The sequence below is a fragment of the Mesoplodon bidens genome (assembly GCF_964165515.1).
Source record: "Mesoplodon bidens genome assembly, chromosome: 10".
Lineage (NCBI taxonomy): Eukaryota > Metazoa > Chordata > Mammalia > Artiodactyla > Ziphiidae > Mesoplodon > Mesoplodon bidens.
The window spans coordinates 3,453,117-3,478,116 of record NC_138172.1 but is presented as its reverse complement, the minus strand read 5'-3'; the positions used below and the strand labels follow the sequence as shown (position 1 = coordinate 3,478,116).

General features: G+C 55.0%; 1 protein-coding gene across 3 annotated transcripts in view; it reads right to left on the bottom strand.

Annotated features, from left to right (window-relative positions):
* SLC6A6 (solute carrier family 6 member 6) overlaps positions 1-25,000 on the bottom strand; it is an 80,919-nt gene that overhangs the window by 16,196 nt on the left and 39,723 nt on the right. For 2 of the 3 annotated variants that reach the window (XM_081245403.1, XM_081245404.1), the window contains exons 4-10: positions 23,420-23,554; positions 22,103-22,337; positions 12,565-12,697; positions 5,460-5,594; positions 4,203-4,306; positions 3,946-4,070; positions 117-229 (exon numbers count right to left, since the gene is read on the bottom strand). In XM_081245403.1, coding sequence (XP_081101529.1) covers positions 117-229; positions 3,946-4,070; positions 4,203-4,306; positions 5,460-5,594; positions 12,565-12,697; positions 22,103-22,337; positions 23,420-23,554 — 980 coding nt within the window. Of the gene's footprint in view, positions 1-116; positions 230-3,945; positions 4,071-4,202; positions 4,307-5,459; positions 5,595-12,564; positions 12,698-22,102; positions 22,338-23,419; positions 23,555-25,000 lie in introns of those variants that run through there. The other variant, XM_081245405.1, reaches the window with a different exon arrangement.

Genomic DNA, 25,000 nt, shown 5'->3' with positions numbered 1-25,000 from the left:
GTGTGAGCAGCTCACTCACAGCACAAAGAGGGAGGCTCTTCCAGAACCAGGTTTGGGGGGGTGGAGGGGGGCGGAGGCGGGCCCACCCAGGGGCCATCCCTTTGCTCTGTACATACCTGGCTATCCAGTCCAAGCAAGAGAAGCATAATAAAAAAAAGGATGGACCAAAACGTGGGCAGCGGCATCATCGTCACAGCTTTCGGGTAGGCAATGAAGGCCAGGCCAGGACCTAACAGAAGAGAAGATGGGGAGGGGCAGAGGGGAGACATCAGCACCCGAGCCGCCCTGAGCCCCGGAGCCACACAAGACACTCGGGTCTGAGGCGGGTCTCCCAAGCCCCAGATGCAGGGTCCCGCCTGGGGGAAGAGGCCAGGCCTGTCTCACTGTGGGGTGGGATGCGCCAGGGCTCAGGCGGGGCCCCGTTTTAGCATCTGTCTCCTATGCATCAGCACAGGTGGCCTCCTCACACGCCAGGTTCCGAGCGGACACCGGTTATGGGGTAGGAAATAGGACCAAGCCTGGGACTCAGTCTGCCGGCTTGGGAAAGGAGGACCTCCCCCCAAACCAGAGAACCACACCAACGTTTGCTGGAAGGAAGCAAAAACAGGGAGCGTCCTGACTACCAGAGTTATCTGACTACTAACGCCCTGTTTGCAAAGAAAAGCTTTCTACTGAAACACTAAATGAGTGGCCAGAAAAAAGAACACAGAACCACGCCCCGCGGGGCCGATGTCTCTTGGGGGTGCATCTGTGCACCCACTGGAGCACCGTCACAGCCAAGGCCCAAAGCCGGAGGGAGGCGAGTGCGGGGCAAGACCCCAGGCGGAGAGCCCCCCAGGCTGCAGTCCAGTCCTCGGCCCACCACCTCCGCATCACGTCACCGTACGCCCTCTCGGGGCCTCAGGCGCCCCCCAGAAGTGAGGGGCAGGTTCCCGTACGTGAACCCCAACGAGGTTTCTCCTGCTCGGATTCTTGGGTGCTGGTGCCATTTCCCTGGTAAAGGGCTCTGATCTCTAGGGAGGGCCGTGACTATTTGCAGGCAGGAGCCCCACCAGCTCTGGGGGTGCCTCCAACTGGAAACGTCCCCTCTCGCCTCCAGTCGGCCTGAGAGAAGACGCCGGGGGAAAGACGGAGCTGTAACCGAGACCTGTGGGTCCACCAGACGGTCGGGAGCCGCCAAAGAAAGGAGACAGGGAGGGCCTGGGCTGAAAAAAAAATAGAGCAAAATCCACAACTCAAAAACAATTAAAAAAGACAAGAAATGTGAAACAAGAAGGGCTGGAGGGCAGGATATTTGAAACAGGTATCAGGAACCAAATGAATGGTCTGAGAATGAAAAAAAAAAAAAAAGCTTTGAAATAAATTGGAGCCAGAAACCATATCGTACGGCATTGACCACACACCTGGTGGCGAGGGCGAGACCCTGTACAGCCAGAGTCCCCGACGTGAGGCAAGCCCAACGGTGACTGTGACCATGTCCTCGGAGGCAATGGGGGAAAAACCCCCGAAGAAGTGGAAGGGTGCTCGTCCCAACCCCAAAGCCCCAGCTGGAGTAGGACCCGCATCTCCACCTGGCTGGGGCCCCCTGGGCCCCCCAGGTCAGCTCTGGCCTGACTGTAGGCGGCACCGGAAGGAATCAATCCAGCCGCTGTGAGACAGATGTAAAATGGGGCCCTCGCCCCGCTCCTCCCCCGCCCGCCCGCTGGGCCCTGAAGCTTCTCAACGGCTGTTTCTGTATTTCAGTTTTGCCTTTTTCAAGCCAGCCTCCGGGGGAGGGTCTGAGCATCCTTCTCTGAAAGCACGGGAACTAGAGAGAGAAGTCGGGGAGACACGGCAGCCGCTGGAGCCCCTGGGGCAGCAGAGATGCCCCGCTCTACGCTTCATTTGCAATTTGCACTCCGTTCGGCTAAATAATTATCTCGTTCCAATGCACTTCGCTCAATATGGTGCTTGTTAAAAGCTTATTAGCGAAATAATCACTCTTGATGTGTCGGCTGTTCAGACATCACCGTGGGGAATAAATGACAAGGTCTTTGAGGTGGACGGGAATAAGAAACAACTTATCTTGACGATGAAGACATATATAAAAGTATCTAGCTGTCCACAGAGAAAGATCTATTTCATATATTGACAGATCTACTGAAAGATCTATTTCACATATTTCATAATCTCCCACTGCCAAATTCCCTCCATGCTCCTGGCGATTCCCCATCGATCAGAATTGGTTTGCAAGCCCTCAACCGGAAAAAAAAGCCATTTGCAAAGGAGATGTCAACTGTCTCCCCTTCGTCACTCTGCCAAACTTCCACACGCGTGTGGCTATTTCACTTCTGGAACTACTTTGTGTCCTCAGTCTCTGGCCTGCCTCTGGGGGCTCTCAGGGAAGGAAAACTATGTCTGAAGGTCCGGTCTGGGAGCGGGGACAGTGGAGACAGCTGTGGGGCTGAGGCGCGGGCTTGTCAGGCCTGTCCTGCAGCACTGGGCGTGGGAGGAGTGGGCAGGGCAGTGAGCATCTTCACCAAGTAGGCGGGGAAGCGGGGCCTGGGGCTCTGAGAGGCCAGAGGAAGCCAGCGGTCACATGTGTGCACGGTGGGAGGGGGAGGCTGCAGGGCGATATCCTTGTGTCAGAGGGGCCTGTCCAGGAGATCCCAGCTCTGACCCTGACCAGCCCAAGCAAGGCCCTAGGTCTCAAGCCGTTGGCCTCATCTGCAGTGGTGACATCTGAATGCATGATGCTGGGGCACCCAACCCCCCAACACTAGGGTCCCTGGCTGGGGAACCAGGACACCAGCCCTTGTTTCCAACAAGGGCAAAGGCAGCGCCATACGGGGACTCCAGCTGTGCCTGACCCTGGTCTGTGATCCCTGGAATTAGGACCTCACGCTCTCCTCTGGGCCTGGGAGGGGCCTCAGCCCAGGGCCCTCACCTGCTTCCAAGTGGCCCCTGAGAGGTCGTGGTAAGTCAGGTGGTCAGGCTGTGAAACAGCAACAACTACCCTCCAAGTGACCTGAGCAGGATGGGAGGAGGGCACAGAGGCCGGAAAGGCGGACCTTGGGGACCCTGGGAATAAGGTTCTCACTCCCACATCGAAGCCCCCGCAGCCGCAGAGCTGGGGTGCAGGACTGGGAGCACCCACAGGCACGTCTTAGAACTGGGACACCTGTGCTTCTGACGTTCTAGGATTCTAGCAGCTGAAGCCCTCACAATTCTCGGGTTCCAGAACCATCTCGCTGGAACCCCAGGATCCCAGCCTAAGACCCCAGGCTTTGCAGACTCTGATTCTAAGACTCTCTCTCCACTGGCAGGTGTCTTGCAGGAAGTGCCCCACCAATGGGGCCCACACCCCAGGGGGGTGATGGTGTCCCCAACAACCTTCCCCCAAACTGGACCTGTTACCGTCCCAGAGGGTGGCCTGCCACACCCCCTGTCCCTCCCCCACCCGGGCCTACGGTGGTGCCTGACACAGGGCAGAGACTCAGCAAATCAAGAAACAGCGGTGGAATGAATGAATGGGTTCGCTTAGAGGGGGCGTGCTGGGAGCAAAGTGCAAAATACAGAAACCAAAGCTGAGAAGGTGGTGATGGAATGCCGATTGGTGGCTGCCTTGGGCCTGAGTTAGGAAGTGGTTTCTGTTGCTGAAACCAGGAGTTTGCTGGGGAAGGACAGGGAGGGGGAAAGACCACATGAGAATAGCTGAATATTCCCCAACTTAACCAACCCCCATGTTTCTGCCGCCCCTTGGGCAAAATTGCAATTGGAAGTGTTTAAAATTTAGCTTTTATACTCTTTGATACTTGGGGGACGTCTTGGTGGGGGGGGTCCATTTCAGAAACCAGGCTCATCCCCCCCACAAAGCCCCCTGGGGGGTCTGGCTTCATGCCTGCAGTACTCGGCTTACACACTAGGTGGCAGTGCCCACCACCACTGCCACCGATACCACCATACCTGACTCAGCCACATCAGCAATGTCCACCCCTTGCTCTTGTGCCATGAAGCCCAGGATGGAAAAAATTGCGAAGCCAGACACAAAACTGGTACCACTGTTCAGGCATCCCAGCAGCATACAGTCCCTATGTTACACATATGTCAGGGAGCAAGTTAATTCACAACACAAGGAAGCCACGCTCCCTACTTCTTCTCTTTTTTCTTTAAACATCATCATCATTTCTAAGGCCCACCAGGCCCGCTGGTGCGACACTTGCCTGTACGAGTTGTACTTGTACTTGTTGTAGCTCCCCAGCGAGGTCATGGCCCCCAGGCAGATGGCGTAGGAGAAGAATATTTGGGTCCCAGCATCGATCCATACCTGGGAAGGGTGCAGGGGAAGGGTGGCAAGGAGAGAGAAAAGGAGACTTTAGAGCCGGCTGCCTGGAGGAGATGGCGCGGGTCCCTGGCCACCGGGCCCCGAGGGCACCACCTCGGAGTATGCAGGTTCTCGATGCAATTGGAGCGTTTGCGCTGGAATCCAAGCTGCAAGGAATCCCAGAAGTCTAAGAAGCCCCCAGTCACTCATCATCAGGGTTAAGAGGCTGGCTTTTGAAGCAGAGGGACCTGGATTCCAACAGTGGAATGATGTAAATATGAATCCTGGAGCCTCAGTTTTCACATCTGTAAAATGGGCTCCACTGCCCTGCCCCACAGCGCTATTTTGCAGGTTCAAAGAGTTAAGATCTAGCCCAGTGCCAGACACACGGTAAGCCTGTAAGTCAAAGCTGCTACCATTACTGCACTTGTTATTGTCTGGGGACTCCCGAGTTAGAAGGGGGAGGAATTCCTGAATGGATTATGCAGGCAAAGCTGTTCTCCAGAACCTTCATCAAGTGGCTCCTGACGGCCAGGAGAGCTGCCTCCCCAGCTGTCCTCTGATGATGGCCAAGCCCTTCCCACCTACCTCCTGCCCAGGGCGAGGGGACAGTAGGGAAGAGACCCGAAGCAGTACAGGCCCTTGGAGGCAACCTAAAGGCTGAGGACCCTGGGGACAGAAGGTCCCCAGATCCCCAGATGGGCCAATAAACTCTTCAACTGCCTGCGGTCATGCGGCTGAGTGCCTGGAGGTGGACGTTCAGTATTTGCCCCCCACCACCACTGACCTTCTAAGTAGTCACCAACTCTGAATTCCATCCTCAGACAAGGAAGCCCAACTCTCCCACCCCCACGATGCAGCCCTCAAGGCCGCTGTGGCAGAGGAGGAGAACAGCTCATAGCGACTTCTCTCCCTTACCTGGCACGATACCTAAAGAAGCTTTATAATTGGCCGGCCTCCAGAGTCCTCGATGTGAAAAGATACACGCAGCCGGAATGGCCCACGAGCACCGTGAACAACCCGCCACAGCCCAGTGGAAAAGTACCAGGGCTGACGGCCCGGCTAGATCTGTGTGCCCAGGACCACGGACACTGCTTCAGCTTCCTTTCCCCACACCGGCCCTGGGTAGGAGCGGGGCCAGGCTACCCTACAGTACCTGTGGGTCCTCCAGGCGGCTGATGTCGGGGTACAGATAGAACTTGATGCCTGCGCCTGCACCGGGCAGCGTCAGTCCCCGGACCAGCAGCACCAGGAGCATAGCAAACGGGAAAGTGGCGGTGAAGTAGACGACCTGCAAGGGACGAGAGCAATTTAGGGGGCCTGCTGCTGCTAAATTCGAGCATCCTCTCCGAGGCAGGCATTCTGGAGCTGAGCTTGATATTTCCCTTGCTGGGTGACTTTGGGCATGCTGCTTACCTTCTCCGGGCCTCAGGTGCCTCACCTGTAACCTGGGTATAATACAAGTACCTACCTCATAGATGTACTGAGATTCAATGAAAAAAATCTATAAATATATACTAGGCCCGGGAAATACAGTGAACCAATCCCTGCCCTCATGGAACTGACATTCTAGCAGGTGAAGAAGGAAAATGCACAATATGACAGTAAACTATTAAGTGTGTATGCCCAGTGGTTGGCCCACAGGACGTAGCACAGATCAGCTAACATTCCAACCATTAGTATGACTCATGGCTCAGAACCAGCTAAGTGTAGGTTCAAATCCCCGCTCTGTCCCCTCACATGCTGTGTGAACTTGGGCATGATGCTTAACCTCTCTGGGCCTGTGGCCTCACATGTAAAACGAAGATAAGAGTAATAGGGCTTCCCTGGTGGCACAGGGGTTGAGAGTCCACCTGCCGATGCAGGGGACACGGGTTCATGCCCCGGTCTGGGAAGATCCCATGTGCCGCGGAGAGACTGGGCCCGTGAGCCATGGCCGCTAAGCCTGCGTGTCCGGAGCCTGTGCTCCGCAACAGGAGAGGCCACAACAGTGAGAGGCCCGCGTACCACAAAAAAAAAAAAAAAAAAAAAAAAAAGAAAGAGTAATAGAAGGCCCTCATTAAGGGACTAGGCAAGGATTCAATGGAATGATGCTCATGATGTGGTCAAAACAGTGTGTGGCACTTAGGTGGCCACTTAGGTGCTTGAGCAAGAAATGGGGCCTGTCGTTGGCCATGTGATTGTGCAGGAAGCAACAGGAACTTCTGGAGAGGGGAAACAAGGATGGGGAAGGCCTCCACTTCCTTGGAGGTGCAGGAGGCCACAGCCTTCCCTGGGTCACACAGCACGTCCCAGGCAGGCCTAGGTCAATCAAGGTGGGGACCAGAGATAACCCGGGCCAGGCCTTTCCATCTCCAAGGGCCTTGCCCTACTTTCTCTACTCCTCCTGTCCCGAAAGCACCAGCCTTCATACCTCCTGTAGCCTCAGTTCGTGGATGGATTTTCCCAACTTTTTCTTCAACACAAGAAGTTCCCGGGCAGGGTTTACGCCTGAGAGGAGCTCAAAGATGCCTGGCTGAATGGACAGTGAAATCCTGATATTTCAGCAGGGCACCAGCTGAGCCAGGCCTCCCCAGCACCAGCCCACTTCATGCTCACCACACCCCCAAATCGGTACGTTGGCTAACCTGCCGCTGGAGAAGGAACTGAGGCTGGGCAGGGCTCCCAGACTTCTCCAAGCCACCACCGTGCTCAAGGCCTGCACCCAGCGGGTGGAGGGTCAGCCCCGAGCCAAGGCATGAGGCATCTTACTGCAAGGTGCAGGACATGCAAAAGTCCGTGGTGACCAGTGGAAATGCTAAGACTAGCTCACAGAGCCCCTGACCCCTTCTAAGGGCCTTGAGGCCAGGGGCCCAGGGAGGGACCACTGCATGGCCAATGCACCCATTTTACAGGTGAGGAAACTGAGAACAGGATGAAAGGCTCATGGTGGTGGGGGAGGGGGCAGTGCCAGAACACTGCCAGGCACTTCTGGGACTCAGGCAGGTAACAGACACCGATGGGGGGTGGGGGGGTGATAGAGCCCTGAACCTCACCCAGCTGCCATAACGGAGCCCAGTTCTCAGACAGCCGCCATCCCTCTGAGTAGAAACAACTAGCAGGGGGCTTTGGAAAAAGGCAAGAAGGAAGCTTTCAGGGACTGTCGGGCTCAGCTGCCTTCAGTCAATACCACCAGCCAGCATTTATTGAGCGCTTACTGTGTGCCTAGTGCTAATCCAAGTGCAGTGACTTCTACACTCACCTGGTCCTGCCCTAACCCCATCTTGAAAGCGAGGAAACTGAGGCCCAGAGAGTCTGTCCCTTGCCCACAGGTCACACAGCATTTAAGCAGCAGAGCGGGGGTGGCCTAGAACCTCCTCCAGTGACGACAGCACGGCAGTAAAAAGCCCTTCAACGTCTGGCAGTTCATTCAATCCTCCCAGAGGCCAGAGGGAAGCTGGACTCCCCAAGGGCTCTAGGGCTCAGGTCAGAATTCAGGCTCAGTGACAAGCTTGCTGTGAGACCTTGGGCAAGTTACTGCCCCTCTCTGGGCTCCATTTCCCCACCTGCCAAGTTGGGGGACTCAAACCAGCTGGGCTCTAAGGTTTCCTCCAGCTCTGCCAGCGGGAGGGGTGGAGTGGCCGAGAGGGTCAGCTGGGGTTGCACAGACTGGGGTCCGTATGCACCTCTGCAACCTCCCAGCGGGCAGCTTCCCCACTCACCCTAGCAGCGGGTCCTCCTGAGGGTCCCAGGCGAAAAAAGGCCACCCTCCTTCCGCCTCTGCCACACCCTCCCTGGACGCCCCTCTCCCCCGGGCCTCAGTTTCCCCAGCCACCTTACTCTCTTCTCCCGAGGCAGAGAGCCCTCCATTTCCCAGGGACCAGAAGGCAGACGCGGAGGGTGGAGGCAGGTCAGGAAGCCACGGAAGGGGTGAGAGAAGAAAGAAGACCAGCCCGCAGGCCGTTCCTCCCTTCCTGCCGACAGGCCCGCTGGCCCCTAGCTCAGGGCCCGGAGAACAATGGCTGCTGACAGCGGCCGGGTGGAGGGTGGAGGGTGGAGGGCGGAGGGCGGAGGGCGGAGGGCGGAGGGCAGCTGCTTCAAAGCCTGAGGGCCCCCTGGGCTGGGCCGGGCGTGGGGCTGTGGCCAGAGGGCTTTGTGTCACGGACACAGGACACCTCCCGGGTGGGGGTGGCTTCCCGTGTTTCCACGTATTTAATTCGTTTCACAAGCACTTATATAGCGCTTGCTGTGTGCCGGGCGCTATGCCAGAGCTTTATGCGTGTTAACTCACAACTGGAAGAAGCAGAACTATTATCACCTGCATTTTCTAGATGAGGACAGGGAGGCCCAGTGAGGTCATGTCAGCTGCCCGGGGGCCCAGGGCCAGTAGGTGGCAGAGGTGGGATGTGGTCCAGGCCAGCTGGCATGCGTGCGTGCGTGCGTGCGTGCGTGTGTGTGTGTGTCCGCTGTCTTCCCCAAACCCAGAACAGGACAGCCCACCTGGTCATGCCACCCAGCCGCCTCTTTGGAAAGACACCCTTATTTTGCAAAATTTGTCGCTGAGGACAAGCCCCTGAGAGCCATTCTCTCAACTTCTCTGTGACTCTCCGGGGATGCCCGTGGGAGACTCTGGTGCCAGCCGCCACCAATGGGCCTCTGGCGGGGGCCCAGCAGGCCTTGCCATGGGATGTGGTATTTTTCCACTCTTGCTGGCAAACCTCCGTGGCTCCTCTGAGCCCTCGACCCAAAAGCCCTGTGGCCCAACTGCCCTGGAAACTTACAAGGACAACGCTACCTCATTCCTTAGGGACGGTAGGGAGAGGGTGGCTAGCCAGGCAGCGGGGAGATGGGCTTGTTTCCTGCTGTCCTGAGCTTCCTTTGAGGAGAAGGCCTGGGCAGCGTGGGTCACTCATCCCAGAGACCTGGGGCCGAGGGTCTGGGACCAGCGCCTGGGCAGGTCCTGAGGGTCCTCACAGCACTCCTGTTGGGGGGTGGGTACCGCTACTCATTTCTCACAAGGGGAAACCGAGACTCAGAGGGGGGAAAAGGACTGGCACCCAGTCATGCTGGCTATAGGGGCAGAGCTGAAATCCCAAACCAGGTCTGGCTCTGCCGGCTGCCCCTGCCTGTTTCTAAGCACTGGACAGAAGAGCTGCCTTGGAGGCTGGTGATGAAGAGGCCAGCGCCTGTGTCGTGTCCGGGACCAAACTGCCATTTGGGTCCACAGAGCTGCACTTCCTGTGTGAGGATCTGGGCCTCTGTGTCACCTCCCTGGACTTTACGTGCTGGGACTCGCGTCGGACACGACCGTCAGCCCAGCACAGGACTGAGGGCAGAGAGCAGGCGACAGGCACTGAGGCTAGGAGCTGGGCTGCCCGAGTTCAAATCCCACCTCGGCCACGACAACATGTGTGGCCTTGGGCAAGTTCATTAACCTCTCCGCACCTCTGTTTCCGCATCTGTAAAATGGCAGTAAGAGCCACACATACCTCAGGCATCAGGAGATTAAATGAACTAATAATTAATAATCAGCACTGAGAACAGTGCCTGGCACACACGTGCCACAGAGCATCTGCCGCCATTATCTCAATTTCTTGAATGAATGAAGCGGCAGCAAATTCGGGGCCAAGTGTCAGACCCTCAGAAGGCTGAACATTACAAAAAAGGGAACTGAGACCCAGAGAGGCAAAGTGATTGAACTCAGGTCCTGAGCCTCCCAGGACCCGGCGCTCCTCCTTCCACCCCCTGCCGCACCAGGGTCAGCCACTGGAGCGAGGCCACGGCCAGGAATGAAGCCGTCCTGCTGCCCGTGGGCCCAGCCCCCATGGCGGCTGCGAGCCTGGTCTGTGGCCAGGGCTGGAAGTCCCGGCTGGCGGTGGGCGGGTAGGCAGGCAGAGGGGCTTGAGGAAGTCCACTGAGCCTCACTGTGTTTGTCTTGGCTTCTCCCAGCTGGCCCAGGCCCTGCTATTGTTCTGGGAACCACACCCGCCCCTGGGGGCCTGGAGCCTCGTCTCTGGGGGTGGGCAGGGGGACCTCTAGCAAGTCACGTCCTTCAGCCCGCCCCCGATGCAGCCCCATACCCTCTCCTTTTCGCGTTGACCCTACTCTCCGGCCCCAGCAAGTGTCTCAAGCGCTGCTCACTGTTCCTAGGGGACATCAGCTCCTCCATCAGACTGGGGGCTCCCCGAGGGTCTGGTCATTCACACCTCCGGGCCTCTGTACGGCCCACCCTCACTTCCTTCAGATCCTTGCCTCGAAGTGCCCTTCTCAGAGAGCCTTGCCTGGCCAACCCCCCTTGAAACTGCACCCGACACTCCTGTTTTCCTCCATAGCTCTTGTGGCCAACTGACGCCTGTATGGTTTACACCTTCCCCTTGTTGCAACCAACAAGTCTGTCGGTTCCTGGACAGTAGGGATTTCTGTCTGTTCTGTGCACCCCAGGCCCCATGCCCACGGCAGCGCCCGGCAGATGGCAGAGGCTCAAAGCACGCGTGCGTAAGTGTGTCTGCAGCACTGCTCGGGACCAGGGTCCACAGAGCTTCCTGATGGGCTCGCCTCCACGTGGGGAGCAGGGACAGAGGGAAGCAGGGACTGTCGCTTACCGCACAGTCTGTGCCGAGCACTGTGCCGGGTGCTGACACAGCTTGCTTTAACCCTCACCCATCTCTGGATGAGGAAACTGAAGCTCAGAGGGAGGGGCGACCTTGGACGAGTCATTAACGAATCCCAGCCCAGTTCCCTCACTGTTTAAAGAGAGGTGGTAAGGAAACAGCTCGCACACAAGACGGTGGAGGACATGGGACAAGACAGGACGCGCGTCCCAAGGAGCGGCGGGAATACGCCACGTCCCCTCTTCCTGCCTGTCGGGGTGGGTGATGTCAGCGGCGGGTGTGCCCGTGCAGATTTCTGAAGCCTGGCCCGCTTCCTTTCCAGATTGGGTTTTAGGGTTGCAGGTGGCTCTACTCGGAGAAACAGGCGGAGGGCGTGGGCGCGCAGGCCTCCGTGCGCATTCTGCCTCCACCACCGGACACCCACCTCCTGCCCGGCGTGTCCCTGAGTACTGTTGGGGTCTCTTCAGATCCATGACTTTGCCTAAGGGCCTCTCTGTCTGGGGTGAATGTGTACAGCAAGGCCCCTTCTCCAAATGACTTCACCCACTGCCCATCGATGTCCCTCAAATGCCACCTTAACTTACTCTTTTGACCTTTGAGGGCTTTTTGATCTGAAAGAGATTTTCCCCCTATCGAGATGCAAACGACAGGGGTCGGGGCATGATAGACAGGGGCACGTAGGGCAGATCAGCCAACACCTTTGCTGTGGCTTAGTCAGTGCGCTGGGTTCACACCTGTGATCCCAACAGAACCCTCTGCACAGATTTCTGTCATCAGAAAAACTATGATATCATATCAGCCAGTGTCTTGGTTATCAGGTAATTGCTGTGCTCTGCTAACAGGTAACATTTTTGTTACAGGCTAACATTTTCATATTGACAATATACCAGCTACACCTAAAACCATTATAAGGTAACATTTTAATTATCAGCTACCACCTTTGCTAATAGCTAACATCTCGATCATCATGTAATATATTAAGCAGCAGCAGATACTTTAGTTACAACTAACACTTTGGTTATGAGCGAACGACTTAATCATCAGTGAAAGCTTTCCTTAATAACTAACATCTTAGCTACCAGCTGAAATGCAAATCGTCAGATAATTCAGTTAATCTGATTTAGCAGCAAAAATCCCAGTTGGTGCTTCGGAGACCTCAGTGTGCATTTGGATCATCTGGGGAAAGTGTTCAAATGCAGCTTCTGATTCTGTTGGTCTGGGATCAGCCCACAGGTCTGCATTTCTAACGAGCCCCCAGGGGATGTTGAGGCTACAAGGGTGCATGTGGCCGGAGAGCAGCTGGTAATTAACAATGCAATTACCAGCTAACTTATCAGTGGCATCTCCAAGGTTTGTTATCTGCTAACATTCACACTGCTGCCCACTCCCTGATGGGGAGCCAGTGGTGGGTGGGAGCTTGTGCAGGCTCAGGAGAGCTGAATTTCAGGAATTTTTTGAGCTGGCCGTTGAACCATCAATAACTTGTAATTGGACCTGGTGGGAATATTTAAATCAGGAGGTGGGCAAATGCCACAAACCAGGGCTCTGTATTTGCTGGGAGGACTGGTTGATCAGGACCAGTTTCGAGCAGGAAGACCTGGGGGCGCGGGAGACGGTCTCTGCGGAGGGCCAGTCTCCATGAGGCAGGGGAGGGACAGGAGCCCAACTCACTTTGCCGGTGGACTTGACGCCCTTCCAGATGCAGAAGAAACAGACCAGCCAGACGAGGAGAAGGCAGAGAGCAAGGTCCCACTTCAGAGCGCCCAGTTCGTCAATTCCAGAAGACAAGCTCAGCACATTACGCCTTCAAGCAAACAGAGACACAAGTCAGACGGGGCCCGAGAGAGCTGATGCCTGGATTCCAACAGGCTGGGGCTCAAATCCTGGCTCCAAGCTGTGGAATCCCATTGACCTTGGGAAATAGTTAACACCTGTGTCACAGTCGTGGGGGAGGCCAACAAGGGTATAGCTTCGGACTCCTGAGTCAGGCGAACCTGGGTTCTACCCAGCCAGGCCTCGGGCAAGTTAAGTTAAACCCCTAAGCCTCAGTTTCCTCATCTGTGAATTGAGTGCTGATTCCTGTGTGATTGATTCTCGGCAGACCCTTCCTCAGTGCCCACTGTGGGCCAAACACTGGGTTCCAACTGGGCTCCACCACGCAACCACTGACTTGGGGCTAGCTACCCAACTGCCCGACCTCAGTCTCCTCATCTCTAAAATCTGTCCCTCTTTTATTGTACTCGCCCCTGTTTCTTACCTGGATCTCTCTCTAAAAGGTAAGCCTCAAGGGGGCAGAGTGTTTGTTCTATCTGTGGCTGTAGGACACTCACACACCTTTTTACACGGTTAGGAGAAAGCCCACTCGAAGTATTAGCTACTGGCCTGGGATGCAGCCAGCAGTCGGTAAACCTCAGCGGTTGTTACTATCGTGGCGCAGAGACCCCAGAGCAGCTCCGGACACCTAAGCAGTGCCGTTTCCTCCCCTGCTCCCTGCCAGGGTTGTGGAGGGCTCAGGAGGAGGTGAGTGGACGGTTTCCAGGATAATCAGCACAGGGCAGCCACCAACCCCGACTAGCATCACATGGCAAAGCCTGGCTCTTCGGAGTCCAAGAAATTTGCTGACCGAGGCAGACGCACGCAACACCTACTCAGACACACCCCCGAGGGGCAGGAGCCTTCTGAAGCTGGGTTGGGATGACGCAGGACGCTGCAGCCGAGAGACCACGAGACCTAATGCCCAGAAAGTGTCCCCATGGTCCCAGAGCTCCGACTGCTGTGGCAGTGACCAAGGGCAGCCACGCCGAGCACAGGGACATCGGTCCACAGGGGTCACTGCCACCGAAGTCACAGGAGTCACAGGAGATGGGGGCTCGTGCTCCCTGGGGAGAAGCTGGGTTCCGTCTAATGAGTCAGCTCCCCGTTCGAGGGCCACAGTCTCAGGCAGGAGAGGCAGGAGGGGCGTGCGACCTTGCCCTCAGTTTCCTCTTTTGTAAAACACGAACACTAGCTCCTGCCCCCAGACCATCCCCAGCTCTCAGTTAGTCTGTGGGATGATCCCCACGGTCAGAGCTCAGAAGGCCCACTGGCCCAGGACACTTTCTCATTGCTTTTTCCTTTTCTCCCAAAGAAGCTTCAGCACGAGGACCTTGAATAAATCCAAGATTCCCGCCTCAACTGGCATTCAAGTGAGGCCTTTCTTCTGGTCACACCGACATTAAGGGGCTCCATCAACGAGCTTTTCTAATTTATATCATCTGGTCCAAGGACTAGAAGTCACTTGCCCCATTTTACAGATGGGGAAAACTGAGGTTTGGAGAACCAATCATCCACGGACACACAGCCACCAGGTGGCAGAACTGCCACCCTACACCCGGGCTGTCTTGATCCCCAACGCCAGTGGTCTCTGGACTCCACTACCTTGCCCCTCTGCTTAATAGACAAAACAGAGCCTAAACTTTGAAAAGAATCTCTCCGGGCCTTGCTTCAACAGGGGTCACTGGAGCCTCAGGGCAGGGGGCATCCTCACAAGGCAGGCTGTGGGCCAACCATGTCCCGGCTGGGGCCCTGCCAAGCACGTGGGTTTGGTGGCTACGGCAGCTTTAGAACAAAAAGCCCTTCCCTGTGCAGCCTCCAGAGCTCGGCGCCTTCAATGAAAGCCCAGGGCCTGCTGGGCAGCAGCCAAGGCCTCCTTGTGAATGGGCTGCGTCGGGTAGGCACCTCTCCACCGCCAGGCACACCATCCCCGTGCTTCCAGGGAGGCCTCCCATGATGCTCCGGACGACCAGCATCCTTCTGTCTCCCAGGCCGTCCTCTTACACTGGACGTCACCCTCAGGTGAGAGTCTGTCTTGCCTACCAGACTCTAGACACACCACGGCAGGCACACAGCAGGCGCTCAGCCAATGCCGAGGGGGTGCCCAGTCACAAGGCGGCCTTTCCTTTTCTCCTTTAAGGCAAGTTGGCCAAGAGCTTGAAACCCCAGAGCCCCAATTCTGACCACACCCAGCCCGCGCTCAGGTCACTGGTGCCCTTCTGCGTTCTCCCACCACCGTGCTGGGCAAACCTGTGGTGCCCACTATGGACGGGAGGCTGCCACATGGCCTTGCTCTGGGCAGCTGACCAGCCACGGAGGCCACAAGAGGAAAACTGAGTCATGCACTTGCTTCTCCACTGCTGGTGGCAGTCCCCTTTGCGGTGCCCTCCTGCGACAGTTTAAGGCACGTTTTCTGTGACCCAGCAGTTCTATCCTAAGACTCTCCTACAGTTACATCTGCAGGTGTGGCCAATGATAGGGTCCACCCCCAGCTATTCGTCTCCACTCTGTCGGAGAGAGCAAATGATTGGAAACCATCCAGATGGCCATGGGTCGGGGCCCAGCAGGCCCGGAGCAGGCTCCTGGCGGAATGCTGCACAGCCCTTAAGACCTCGGGACTCTCCCTGTGTGCTGATAAGGGGCGACGTCCCAGGGGCGAGATAAGTGAACAGAGAACAGTGCTGAGGCTGCCTCACTGTGCGGAAGGCGGGCACACGCGCTCAGATTCGCAGACTCTGGCAGGACATAGAAGACAATGGTGCAGTCGCTGCCCCGGGGGATGCAGGGGCGGGGGGTGGCGTGGGGACTCATTTGGCAGTGAATATGTTTTTTAAACGATTTGAATGTTTTCAACGTGCTCATATCACCTTTATAAAAATTACTTTAAATTCTTAAAAATGCTTGCATGGGGCCATGCAGACATTCTAGGAATGGAGTGAACTTGTCTCATCAAACAGCAGTTGTCATAACAGAGCCTGATGTAGGCTCGGGGCCAAAGTAACCGACATCCTTTCCAAAGTCATCTCAGGGATAGCCGAGGAGGCTGGAGACTGTGTGAGTCCATCTGAACCCCTTCTTGAAGGGACCCAGTTTGAAGGACCCTTCCCTGTCGGGCCCGCACAGTCTCAGCCACAAGGCACAGACCAGGGTCTGTTGACCCTTCTCCCTCTGGTGCATGGGAGCGCTCTGTAGAGTACTGTGCCCCAGAGGGACTGGGTGCACTGGCCCTCACCAATGCCTCCTAACCTCGCCTGGAGGCTGCACAAGTTACCCCAAATCTGGCCACATCGCCCCAACATTGCCACCACCCCTGTCCAGGCCCCATTGCTCCCCAGGGCTGTTTCAGCAGCCTCCTCACTGGTCTTCCTGCCCCCACTCTCACCCCCAGTCTGTTCTTATCAAGACAGAATCTGGCAATACCCAAGTCAGGTGATACTCCACTTCTGCTCCACAACCCCCATGGCTCCCACCTACCTGCCCCATATCCTTTTCGCCTCCCTGAATAAGGTGACCAAACACTCTGTCCTTCAGACCCAGACATCTTAAAGAGCCAGGGTGGTGCCTATTAATAAGAGGCTGGGACCACAGGCATAAATGGCACCTGTCCAGGACAAGCTCCGTGTGTAGCGGTCCCATTCCAAACCTCATCCTCGTGGCCCCTTCCCCTCCTCCTTTAGCCACACTGGCTCCTGGAATGTTTCCTGAACAGGTCCAGCATGCTCCTGCCTCAGGACCTTTGAACTGGCTGTTCCCTTGGCCACTCATTACATGACATGCCACCCCACCACCTTCAGGTCTCTGTTCAAATGCCGCTTCACCAGGGCAGCCTTTCCTGGCCACCCAATGTAAAAAGCATCCCTGGTCACTCTCCTTCCCCTGCCCTGGCTTTATTTTACATCACTTATCATCGGTTGTATATTACAATTTTACTTGTATCATCTGTTTAATGTCTGTCTGTCCTACTAGAATGTCATCTCCATGGAGGCAGGACCTGTGTCTGTCTTGACCACTGCTGGATTCACAACAGTGCCTGGCACACAGTGAATGCTTAATAGACATTAGTTGAGTAAATTAATTATACCCATTTGGCTGATGGGGAAACTGAGGCTCAGAGAGGTTCAGGAATTCATCTGAAATTACCCAGATAAAAAAAAATCAACCCTAGGCCTGGTTCCTTTTTCTGATCCCACCCTGGGGAGCAGCCGCCCATGCACTGGGTACCATGCTACCCTTCGAGAGGGGCCCCAGCATCCCAGGCTTCCCTGCCTCTCTCATACAGAGAGGAGGAGACCTAGAGGTGAGTTGCATTCTTGTCCAAGAATAGTAATGATTCATTCCAGGGTGGGATCCAAAAAAGAATCGCCTGGACGTCTGTTTTGAGTCGGCCGCCCCGCTGCCGTCCAGCCGGCACTCAGAGATGTAAATACGTCCTCCGAGTGGGCCAAATCGTTTCCTTTTGACTGCCGGCCAGCCATTTATTGGCTATGGCTCTTCCCTGGAGACTAGCGGAGGCAACAATTATAAAAGAGCCCATCCGCCCCAAGCATGGGGCCGCACAGGGCTCTCTCCGCCGTCTCTCCCTTCCGATAGCTGCAGGGGAAGATTGGCTGAGCAGGGCTTGTTTGCAAATATGACTCATTTCTTTGATTCTAATAAAGTCTAATGATATGTGCGGAGCTCCCAGGGGGCTCTGGAGGAACCGGGGAGGAAGGCATGGCTCCAGGATGATGGAGGGCATTTAGCCAGATCTGGCCCCACCCGTCTTCCAGGGCTGGGGGCGAAGCAGGACCCTCGGGACTGAGGTGACCTCAGAGCAGGGGCGAGCAGGATGAGGCTGACTGCGGGCACAAGCTCTGCTGCCCCATCACAGAGTGATTCAGAGTTAAATTATAAAGCCAGCGTGAAATGACTGTCTCAGGGGCCCGGGCGGCTTTCAAGGGAGAGGGGCATCTCACCAGCTTCCACTGAGGATGGTGCTTTAGCGCTGCAGACGGGGTACGCACGGGGATCCAGGCCAAGAGAAGACCCCATGCGTAACCTGACAGTGGGGTCACACACACACGGCACAATGTTACCTGTGACCGTGGACTTGCCCTGGACTTACGGCTGGTGGGGACGTAGACCCTGGAGGTGGCGTCCAGTACTGGAGATCAGGGCTGAGCTCTCTGCTACGTCTAGCTGCCTATGTAACCTTGGGTAAGTCACTTAACCATTCTGGTCCTCAGCGTTCCACCTAATAAGTCACACCCAGAGGCTCCATCCTCAGCATATCGCTTGTTCTAGCTCTTTAACACTCAGCCAGGCTGTGAGGTGTTGGGACCACGCTACCTCTGAGCTCTGGAGAGGTGGTGACTGCACTGAGGCCATGCAGCTGGGACCCCGGACCAGAGTCACTGTCCCTGCTCTAGGAGACAGGAGCATGGCCCGTGGCTCTCCGGTAGCTCCTCTTGTGAAACCAGAGCGGGCAGAGGGGCTGGCAGGGATGATCAACCAGGTCCTTTCCTGTCCAGAGCCAGGAGGGAGCCTTAGCTCCGTGGTGTCTTGTTATCTGGAACCCCAGGTGGCTCCCGAGCACTGTCAGGCCTCTTTTGCCGAAAGAAGGGCCAGCTCAGGGACCCACGTGTCTGGTGCAGATGAGAGAGGTGAAGGAAGCGATGGCCTGGGCTGGGCTTTGGCTCGAGGGGCCCGGAGACCAGCCTTGAGAGGATGCTTACTGCTCAGCAGCCCAGTGGGTACCAGCCAGCGACACCTCAGTCACTTCTCAGCAATTCTCTCTCAGTGGAAATCCCAGAGTTAGTCACTGCCGGGCTGGTGGCTATTTTCAGGGGAAATCACATAAGCTAAGTGTCACCTTAAAGGGAACCCATACTCAGCCATACTGATGGCTGAGTCCTCTGAGGCCCTGTATAGAGTAGGCGCTTAATATATGTCCCAGCCTCTCTCTCACCAGTGCGTTCCTTGAGTAAGTCTAGAAAACACAAATTCAATCACATGACTCCCCTTCCCTTCTCCTTAGCTTCCGTGGCTCCCCCTCTTAGAGAACAAAGCCCAAATTTATCTGCCTAACATCCAAGGCCTCCATCCTTCTCCCTGGCCCCATGTGTCCTATCCTCCGGCCAAACCAATGACTCATTGCTACTCATATGCTTTACGAACGCTGAGCCTCAGCATGGCTGTTCCTTCGGTCCAGGATGTCTTTCCCTCTCTCTTTTCCAGCCTAACGAACTCCTACTCATCCCCCAAAGCCCAGCTCACATGGCCCCTCCATTTGCAGATGGGGAAATGAGGCCAGAGGGGTAGTGACTTGTTGCTCCAAGCTACACAGCCAGGTGGATGCAAACATGGAATGAGTAAGAATCAGCACTCAGTGAGCACTTACGCAGTGTTGAAACACTCTCACTTAATCCTCCCTGGCTGGGCAAGATTATGATCATGGAAAAAGCCATGAGAGGGCTCTAAGCTGAGAAATGACATGTTTGGATTCACAGCTGACTGCAGAGATGCAAAGGTAAGGTGGAGAGAGCAATAAGAGGCCATGCTGGGTCCGGGAGAGGGATGAGGGGGTCCTGTGGGGGAAGGGCGGCAGTGCAAGTGGGGAGGGTGGCCAGGCTCTGGATGTACTTTAAACGGAGAGCCAAGAGGACCGGCGAATTGGATGTGGGGTTTGAGGCAGAAAGGAGTTTGGGATGATTCTTAGATATGTTCCCTACATAAAGGGCCTCTGCAAAAATGGGACAAAATGACAGGGGCAAGTCCCTGGGCCGATGCTCACGGGAGTCAGTTATTCCACACGAGTTCTCTTTCCTTCCCCCTCTTTCATGCCCAAGAGAAGGGAAGGCCCTTGAAGGCAGGTGGCCTCAGCCTCTCCGCTCTCACAGGTGGCAGGCAGGTCCTCTCCTCTCCTCTGTGGACCCCAGTCCTCCCTAGGGTTCTAAAAAGAGGGAAGGTTATGCGTGAATGTTCAGGTGGGCTCACAGAGCCCTGCCGGGGCCCAGGGGAGGGTGTGAAGGCTAGAGCGGGAGGGGAGCCCAGGCGGGTGGCCGACATTCTCTGGACTGAGCAAGTCTATGTGGACCATGCAAGGATTGGGAAGGTGCCTGCAGGACCAGGATGTTTCCAAAGATAAATCCTGTCAATGTCTTCTGGCTCAGGAAAGGGAGCTCGGGCACTCAGAATGGGGGTTCTGGAAGGCAGGAGGCCTAGAAGCCCCCAGGAGGGCCCAGGCTGGGGGACAGGCAGGAGAGGAGGCACAGGTAAGGACCTCACGGCTCACGTGAGCTCCTTCCCAAGAGCCCTCGGGCCTGAGATAGTGGGCACAGCCCCTTTGTAATAGTGGGACCATACGGGCACCTGAGAATGGGCCATTCTTAGTCCCTCTGAAGTTGAGTTTCAAATGTCCCCAGGGGGCAGTTTTATCCACAATGAGGACACTAAATTAACAGTAATGGCCCACATTTATCAAGCAGGCTCTCAGGGCTGGCCGTACACGACCTTGTTCCATTAGGGCGGCCCTACAACCCTAGGAGGGCAGGGTTATGATCTCCCCAAGCATAGCTGAGGACCCTGAGGCCCAGAGAGGAAACGGCACCTGCCTGAGTTAGCAGTGGCAGAGCAAGGGTTTCAACCCAGGCAGCCAAGCCATGCCTGAGGCAACGAGGCCCCGGTGGGCACCTGAGTAGCTGGGTGGGTGCCAGGGCCCTAGGTGGTCAGGCTGTGCCAGGCACGGCAGAGAACGGACGGGGCTGTGGTCTCGGGCCCCATTCAAGTGAGAAGAATGAAGTGCCTGCATTTCTTTGTCTATAAACTCAGCTGTCCAGAGGGTGGGGAGCAAGGGTAGGGGGTGAATGTGTCTGTAATGGTTTTTGTCGGCAAGTGGGAAATATGTCCATGGAAAAGAGCCCCAGTTCCAGGAGCCCGGGTATTTGTGAGCACATACTGAAGGCCCGCGTGGCAGGAGACGGACGTGGACCACCTGGGTAGGCCGACTGACCCTTTCTGGCCTAAGATTCCCCAGGCCTGGTCCTAACGCTTGGCTGGGACCAGCCAGCAATTAACTCCCTCTTCTGTGGGCCTGCTCCTGGGCCAGGTTCTAAGAGGTGGAGAGACACCTTGAAGCAGCAAATCCACACACAAAAGAGAGGGAGTCTCATCTTCTGATCATGAGGGGCCACCCCCTTCCTTAACACCGTCCCCTGCCCCTGGCTCTCAACCCCATGCAAGGCCTCATCTGTTATTTCCAGGATCGAAGCGACTACTGAGCACTCAATTTAATAGCTCATGGAGAGCAGGAAAAGCAATGCACTAATACATTTTTGATTCGTCTCCAAGCACTGTGTTAGAAGGACTTCCCGATATGTCAGCTAAGAGCTACCCAGACTTCAGGCCTCCATGTTCTGCCTTTCTGATGTTTGGTCTATGTGTATACTTCTGCAGTTATTGACTATATCGTGGAAAACTGCAAAAATGCCCATAATTCTCCATTCCTCTCATAAAGAGACAAAGCCTATTTCCCCAGCTCTTGAGTCTGAGTTAGTCTTGTGGTTGTTTCTGGCCAAGAGGACATTAACAAAAATGGTGCAAACAGAGGCTTGAAAAGCACTCCTGCACTGGGGCTTCCCCATCTGTTGTTTTTGGAATGCTGAGCCACCTAGGAACAAGCCCAGGCTAGCCTGCAGGGTAATGAGACCATAGGGACCAGTTCTCTGTGGCATCCCAGCCAATAGCCAGCCAATTTCCAGAAGAGCTACCCTGATGCCCTAAAGCTGACCTACTAGTGAGAGAGCCCAGCAAAGACCAGAACCACTGCCCAGCCAAGCTCAGCCCAAACTGCCAAACAGCAGAACCATGAGCCAAATAGAATAAATGGCTGTTTGAATTTGGGGATGGGTGTTACCCGGCAAATGCTAACTGATACATATTTTTCACTCTAGCTACTCACCTCTTGACTTGAGTAACTACTTCAGCTTCATATATGCATTTTTCTCTGTGCAATAACAGGTTTCATGTGCTAACTATATCTTTTCTAAAATACATTAAGAAAACTGTATCATTTTCAGACAACATAAGAACATATACCTGCCTTTGGGAAACAATCCTCACAGAGATCCCATGGGTGTAGGAACGATTCATTCCCCTCATCTGACAGTTAAAGAAACTGAGGCTCAGAAAGGGGCAGTGACTTGCTGGAGGTCAAACAGCCAGTAAAATGGCAGAACTGAGGTTCGATTCCAGGCCTGTCTGAGACCAAAGGCATGGATTTATCTCCAGATCTGTACCCCTCCTTCCACCCACCCCACCCCAAGAGAGTGGCTCCCATATCCCTGGGGAGAAGACGAGGGAGCGGGCTGTCCACTGCCTCCTCCCCTGCCCCCTCCGTCCTCCACGAGGCCAGCCTTACTCCCAGAACTCGGTGACGGGGGAGGTGAAGTTGGTGGTGCTGAGGGAGATCCACAGGCTCTTGTTCCTGCGCAAGGTGTCTTCCAAGCACTGGGGTGTGTTCCAGCTGTGGTTGCAGTTTGCCCAGGGGAGCTCCGACTGGAAGGACTGGAACAGGTAGTACGTGGCCCAGGCCAGGATGATGATGTAGTATATATTCAGGAGGGACACAATCACAATGGAGGCATAGCCGATGCCTGCAAGTGTGGGTAAGCGAGACAAGCATCAGAGGGAGGCCAGACCCACCACAGCCACACCCTCAACCAGAAAACCCCCGAATCTGCAGGCCTGGGGCCAGAAGGGGTCCTTCAACAGTGACCAGCAAATATCTGTAGGATGAATGGATGACTGGATGGATGGATAGGTGAAAGAATGGGTGCTTAGATAAATCAGATTGTTGGATGAATCGAAGGATGTATGAAAGAGGGATAGATGGATGGATGGATGGATGGATGGACTGATAGATGATTAGATGGACTCATAGATGAATGGATGGATGTTGGAATGATGGATATTCACTTTGTTGGATGGATGTATGGATGGTGGTTGAAGGGAAGTTTAGGTAGATGAACGGACGGATGAACGAGTGGATGGGTAGATGGAGGATGGTTGGATGGATAGATGGATTGCCTAACTATTGACTAGTTTAATGAAAGAAAGGTTTAATGGGTAGATGGATGGGTAGATTTACATGGATGACTGAGTGAACAGACTCACACATTCTCCCACCCCTGCCAATTATAATCATGACAGTATTACCTTATGAGGGCATACTAGGAACTAGACACAGGACTAAATGTTATAATAATAACAAAGCTACCACTGGTTTGGGGCTTACTATGTGTACAAAGCACTTTTACATGGCTATGTCGTTTTGTCTTCATAGCAATCCTTGAAGTAAGCATATTATTTCCATGTTACAGATGTGGAAACTGAGGCACAAAGAGATTAAGTGACTTTCCCAAAGACACAAGAATGAGCAAAACGAGGAGTTGGGACTTGAAGCCAGACAGAACGGTTCCTGAAAGGCTTCTCTTCTACACTCTACTGCTTAGAAGCTACTGGCTCCCTTATCCTTTAACAACCCAGAGAGGTGGGAACAGCTATGTGGAATGAGCAGCAGCATCACGTGTACAATGTGCTGGCTGTGACCTGCGTCAGGCACGGTGCCAAGCGGCCTGCGTGAGGCTCCACTGTACCTGGCAAACAGTAGGTGCTCAATAAAAATTTGCTGAACCGATGAACACCAGGCCCCAGGTGACTTTTGTCCCACACTCACCAGCAAACAAGGGGCAGATCTTTTCCCAGCAGGTGATGCCCCCTTCAGAGGTGTACTGGCCTATGATTACCTCCAGGAAAAACACAGGCAGGCCGCCCCCAAACAGGAAAATGAAATATGGTATGAGAAATGCACCTGCAGAGAGAGAAGAACGGGGTGAGGCTCAGGCGGCGGCTGTCACGGGGCCAAGGCTGTAGGTCTCCTTCCCAAGCCCTCCCGGCCAGTGGAATCAGAGGGCATGGGTGAGGGACATGAGGGTAAAGGCCAAACTCCTGGACCTGGCTGAAACTTCTCCAGGCCCTGCCCACCTGTCCAGCCGGCATCACCCTTCCTGGGTGCCCTCTTGCCTTCTGCAAATCTACCAGGTGCTTGAAGTCCCTGAGCCTTTGTTTAAGCTGCGTGCCTGCCCACCTGCCTGCCTTCCCCATGTCCGTCCACCCGAAGAAGGAATGCTCAGCCCTTAACATCCGTCTCAAACGGGCCTCCTCGTTGAAGCCTTCAGCTAGCCTTCCCTGGCCCGCCCAGGGCAGGAAGCTGAGAAGAACTAGTTAGGAAGGGTGATGGGAAGCGAGAGGTGGGCCTCTCCAGCCGGGGGTGGGAGCCAGGGGACGAGGGAGGGGCAAATAATCGGGCAAGGGTTCCTACCTGCTGTCCACTAACGGCTTCAGCGGGTCCATAAACCCTTTGAAACTGTGGGCAACTTGGGTCTATGTGTATGTACTTTGTTCTGGGGAGCGTGTAGGGTACTCATCAGAGTCCCAGAGGCACCTGAGACCTACAAAACGTTAAGAAACCGGGCTCGAAGGCAGAATTTCCCGAAAGGTGGTTCTCCTGACGGGAGCAGCACACGCATGCCCGGCTCTGCCGGTGCGCCAGCCCTCGGTCGTGGGGTGCCACGAGGAGCTGGGAGTGAGTTCTTACTACCAGTTCTTACTGCATCAGCAAGAAAGTCTCCATCGTGTCTGACCAACTTGAACTTCTCCAACAGAAGAGGATTCTAGCTCAGAGCCTTCAACAGGTAAAAAAACAAAACCCAAAAAACTCAGACCAACCAACTAACCAGCAGACCAAACAGAGAATGTACACTTAAAAAACACCTTCACCTAAGTGAAGGGGTCTAAAGGGACAAACTTCCGGTGATAAGATAAATTGGTCCTGGGCGTGTCATGTACAGCATCGTGACTCCAGTAACAACGTACTGGACTGTGCATTTGAAAGTTGCTAAGGGACTTCCCTGGCGGTCCAGTGGTTGAGACTCCGTACTCCCAACGCAGGGGGCACGGGTTTGATCCCTGGTCAGGGAACTAAGATCCCACATGCCACACGGCACGGCAAGAAAAAAACAAAACAAAAAATGGAAGCTGCTAAGAGAACAAAATCTTAACAGTTCTCATCACAAGAAAAAAAAAAATCTGTAACTATGTGAGGTGATGGATGTTAACTAGACTTACTGCGGTGATCATTTCTCAATACAGACATAAATCATATTGTATCCCTTAACTTAAAACAGGTTTTATGTCAATTCTATCTCAATAAAACTGGAAAAAAGTAAAAATTAAAAATTTTAAAAATCTTCACTGT